Below are 5,000 nucleotides of genomic sequence, written 5' to 3' on the forward strand. Positions count from 1 at the left end.
GTAACGTTGTTTGAACTCACCGTGGAGCCGGGCTCAGAGGTGACCGTGGAGGAGCTGGGCTCACAGTGGTCCGAGGGTGGGGTGGGGGGGCTGCGGGGTGCACACACCAGGTGGACCATGTGATACTCATCCTGCTGTGAGATCAATAGAAGTGTGTTTTACAGTTGGTACCAGCACCAGCATCTTTATATTGACCTTTTACATAAATCTGTATCTGATTTCCACTCTCGTGGTCTTTCGATGTGTTTCCACACTGAACCGTACCTTTCTCAGAACATCTCCGAGCTGCTGATGATCCTGGAGGAGACGTCCAGAGTAAACCAGCCTCTGCTCTTTACACAACTACACACACACACACTTATATTATATTATATATATTATTAATTAGATAACTTATTTAATTTATAAACCTTTTATAACAGTAGTTATTGTGAAGTGGAGTTACATATCAACAATTATATTAATACTGTCAGAAATAAACCTCACCTTTCAAACAACAACAAATGTAACTTTCAATAAAAAATAAAGAAAAACAGCTTCTACGTTTGGCATTTATTTTTCAAAGGGCACAAATGTCAAATGAATCAATGACTATACATCAGTAAGTGCTCTCTAAACACGTCAGACTCACGGGTTTACTGGGGTACACCTTAGAGATGTGGTTCTTCAGCGTCTCCACGGTCCAGCTCAGAAAGCAGCTGACAGTTTGGTCATCGTATTTCTGGTTCGGGGCCCGGATTACGAGAGTGACCGGACTTTCAATTCCATCCTGATCCATTTTTCATTCTTAACGTTTCAGAACCAGATCAGAACTCAGCACAGGGCTCTGTGCTGCCGTTTCCGAAACGTGGCTCATGAAAAATGACTGGGAAACCAGCCTTGTCCCTTTCGGACCGTGGTAGGTTCTGGTCTCAGGATTCTTCCATTGTGATGACCATGGCACAAACGGGCCTCTTTTCAACTGGTCAGTCGGTCGGTCAGAGAGAAAACACACAGAACAACAATGATTTAGATGATGCTGACAGTTCTGTGCGTGTGTGTGTGTGTGTGTGTGCTCTGCTGATAAAATACAAATAATTTCCCCTCTAGGCCTATCAAGGCCTGCAGATTAACTCATAAATAACAGCAATTAAATATTGTATTGTTCGTCTTTAAACTGTTTGAATCAATATTGTGCTTCCATAAACCTTATTAATTAGCTAATAAGTTTTTATTTACAAATATTATATAAGCATTATATAAGTGTGTTGACAAAAACACATTGTTCTACTGCCACCTTTAAAAGCTGTCATCAAAAACTAAGCACACAGTGGCTTTTATTCAACTTTTCACACCAAACAAGCTTAGTTTTTTTCTGTAGTCTGTGAAACGTGTGGGAGGTAGTGCTAATTAATTATATACAATATATACAATATGCTCAGAACACAATATTAAACTGAATTTATCACAAATACAACATTCTAGAGTCATATTTCTAGCTCTGAAATGAAGGTAATATCAGTGAGAACGATCTGTGTATTAGTTTCAGAAGAAGACTCAGAGATAACGTTACAGATTACTTTCAGTAACAATAAGAACACTTTAAATAAATACATATTAACTACCACTCAATATACGAATTACTTGCCTGGTACTTAACTGTGGCTGTTACAACAGTAGATAATATTTTGAGCTCTAACCTAAGTTGGGTTTCATTTCGAATTTACCGTTCCACCTTAAATACCGTAGAAGGTACATGCAGCATTTAAGGTGGAACGGAAAATTCCAACATGCAGACAATTTCAGCCCCCGGATCAACCCGTTTCACAAAAATATAAATATAAACGCCACATTATGGAGAGTAGTGTATAAGGATTGAGGACTCATCGTCGTTAAACGTTATAAAATAATGTAAATAGGTTCGTTTAGCTTAAAGGGCAAATACAGATGGTTTTACACACGTCGCAGAGAGCAACAACTGAGACACCTTTTAGAAATGCAATTTAAACACATAATAACAAAGAAAACAGCTGGAGTACAGTGTAAAATGTACCCAAACTTGGTGTTTAATCCACTTGCTCCTCCCTGTTGTTTTTTTCCTGTGAAATGGAGGCCGAGGCGACAGCAGAAGTGACGTCACACGTCACGTTAGACATAAACACACCTAGCCTTGATTAAGAACAAGATAGTTTTAAAGCAAGTGAGGTTTAAATAAAAACTGTAAATTAAGCCGTGGTGCCAGAATAGATATTAGTTTTTAAAAAAATATATATATTTTTTAATCAATGTTTATTGACATAAATCTAGATATAACTGATAATCTAGAGGCCTATAAACATGTAATACATCAACTTTGTTAAAGTATAACATTAATATTAGTTTTAATTTTATTTTATATGGATGTATAAAATATTTTATCATTTTTATTATTGCTGAATAAAGAAAAAATTACTCAAACACTCCCCCTGCCGATTATGGTTTATAGATCTTCATATAGTTCAGGGATATGTTTAAAAGTCTCCTTGACCTTCTCTGTCAAAAAACATTGCTGTTCTCTTTACTGTTTGGTTTAATTGTCCTCTGTTTCGGTTAAACATAGCTCAGGTTTGGGTCGTCCATCTGAAAACACATCTCCCTAAATTACAACAACCCACTATGGACCTATAGAGTTACAGGGACTCCCACGTTTATGTCATTTTCATTTTTTTAAAACAATTTTTCTTGTGTATGTTTCTGTGTATAATCTGTGCCACGGTGCATTTATGTGATTAGTAATTCCCTTTTATCATAACCCCTTTCTCAGCCAATTGTTGGTGCTTGCCAGGCTGCACTTATAAACAAGAATTTGTGCTTATTGACCTTTTTGGTTAAATAAAAAGGTCTTAAAATTTTATTTACAAATAAAAAACAATGAAAGTATACCATTGTACGTTCACTAAGTCAAATTATTAGGAAAGAGCAGAGTCCAGATTTGTGTGGAATGAAGATTAAAGCACATTTCTTTACCTCACGTCTATTAATACATATAAATACCATTTAATTCCATGAATAATTATATATTTGGGCATTTTTTTGTTGGGCAATCTATGTTTTCTGTGTTCTGGTATTTGTGAAGCTGTTGTTTACTTGCTGCGCGCCTTGTCTCCGTTGCTATGGTAATGAAAGCGTCCGTTCCGCCGTGTGTCCGGGAGAGGGCGCCAGTGTAGTGTGGCTGAAGCTAAAGCTAAAGCTAACGGTAAATGAGGCGCTGCTGTTGAGGTGCAGCGGCAGCTTAGACTGAATTAAACCTAATAAACGCTGTATTTCTGTTTGAAACTCCTGATTTTTTGGGTTTCCTGCGGGTATTATGAGAAGATGGTGGTGAAATCTAAGCGGCAGAGCGCGAAGGAGCAGGCGGCGGAGAGAGAGAAGAGTCCCGCGACTCTGGGCAGAGGGCGGCGGGGGAGAGAAGGCAGGACGCCGCCTCAGAGCAGCATGAAGCCGGCCACAACGACGAGCTTCCCCGCGCTCATCCTCCGGAGCTCAATCAGCACCGCGGTTATTCTCGGTGAGGAAGATGATTTATTATTATACTAAAGATTTATGCACGGGACACTTTATTTCATATAATTCACCAGCAGAAACAAAACTTTAGTGATTTAAAGACAGTCAACTCCATAAAAGTAGTGTTTTATTCAGTATCTAACACAGTAGGTAAGTTAGGGTATTAAATAAATGTATTAAACTCTATAAATGTAGAACTCATATCATATTTAAACTCAGTAAAATACCTTATTGAATGCTTTACAGTATAAACAGGAAACTTAACTGGGTTAAGATATAAAACTGTTGAAAATGTAAAATTCTCTTATCATCTACTAACCCCCTCAAAACCCCTCATTGTGCAGAGTTAAACATATACAAGTTATTTTAAAGATAAAATTCCCCTAGCTTAGCTGTAATTGTGCACCTTCACAGTACTTAGAGTACACTGGACTTCTGAGTATGCAATTAGTCCCCATTTCAATCTCCACACAGTCCTCCACCACTAGCCTGCAGCTGCAAAGCCCCGCCCCATTAGGCTGGGATTGGTCCTTTAGGTTTGTGAGGTATGAAATATGCCTGTCTGAATATGAGAGCTCTGAACTCCCCGCCCCAAACACACACCACATTTACACGCTAATAAGGGTCTTTAAAAATACAATGCAAATGACAAAACATTAAATACCAAACATAAATGGCATATAAACCACTTCTGGTGTAAAATGTGTGTTAAATCTAAGCTTACAAGATTCACACTTTTGCAAACCCAGTTTTTTATAGCTGGAAACACCCAGACTAATATTTAAATGCCTTAGAGACCAGGCGTACAAACCTGCTTCACCTTGTACAGCAGCTCATGAGAAAGTTGAAGTCATCTGTGGTGGATATTAGTTTTGAAATGCCTTGCAATGATGCATTTAAATGTTAGGACTAGACCGGTCTTTGGTAGGGTCTTCTTCAGGTTCGTCGTTCAGGGTTCACCACAAAACCATCTCCCCTGCGGTTAAAGTCTCATTAATGCATTACAGAGTGTGACCACAATTTTCTCCAGTAATGAGTCAGTAACTGTGTGTTTGCAGAGATTTGTGCGTCGACAAATATGTGTCAAAATACCTGACACGGTCCTGTGCTTATTTAAAAGCTGATGAGTAATTGAATTAATGCTTTATTTACCTCTCCACCCACAGCTATCGTTGCAGGATTTCTGCATTGGTGAGCTGCCAATTTATCCTTTACTCTTCCATTAGAAATAATGAGGTAAATGTAATTATACAGAGATAATGAGATGGTTTCTGTTGCGCGTCTTGTTTTCAGGTACCATCTTTTCCATCTGTTCGAAAACGACAGACATTTCTCTCACATGTCGACACTGGAGAAGGAAATGGCTTTCAGGACTGAAATGGTAGACTTTATTTATTTATTTCTTACCCTTTTTTTTAGTTTCTTTAACATCCTTTAAAAATGTCCTCCATAAATCAGTGGTTGTAAACAGGTTTTGG

General features: G+C 38.2%; 2 protein-coding genes across 3 annotated transcripts in view; one reads left to right on the plus strand and one right to left on the minus strand.

Annotated features, from left to right (window-relative positions):
• Nucleotides 1-3,124, minus strand: part of herpud2 (HERPUD family member 2) — a 6,903-nt gene extending 3,779 nt beyond the window's left edge. Inside the window, 5 exon segments of the mRNA XM_066679753.1 lie at nucleotides 21-134; nucleotides 265-342; nucleotides 632-961; nucleotides 2,033-2,148; nucleotides 3,106-3,124. Of these exon segments, the coding sequence (XP_066535850.1) occupies nucleotides 21-134; nucleotides 265-342; nucleotides 632-778 (339 nt within the window). The 5' untranslated portion in view covers nucleotides 779-961; nucleotides 2,033-2,148; nucleotides 3,106-3,124.
• A 102-nt stretch (nucleotides 3,125-3,226) lies between these two features.
• The window catches only part of dpy19l1l (dpy-19-like 1, like (H. sapiens)), a 13,237-nt gene continuing 11,463 nt past the window's right edge, over nucleotides 3,227-5,000 (plus strand). For both annotated transcript variants that reach the window (XM_066643815.1, XM_066643824.1), the window contains exons 1-3: nucleotides 3,227-3,526; nucleotides 4,689-4,713; nucleotides 4,816-4,903. In XM_066643815.1, the coding sequence (XP_066499912.1) occupies nucleotides 3,334-3,526; nucleotides 4,689-4,713; nucleotides 4,816-4,903 (306 nt within the window). In that variant the 5' untranslated portion in view covers nucleotides 3,227-3,333. The remainder of the gene's footprint in view (nucleotides 3,527-4,688; nucleotides 4,714-4,815; nucleotides 4,904-5,000) is intronic.

Source organism: Hoplias malabaricus, chromosome 1, assembly GCF_029633855.1.
Source record: "Hoplias malabaricus isolate fHopMal1 chromosome 1, fHopMal1.hap1, whole genome shotgun sequence".
Classification (NCBI taxonomy): domain Eukaryota; kingdom Metazoa; phylum Chordata; class Actinopteri; order Characiformes; family Erythrinidae; genus Hoplias; species Hoplias malabaricus.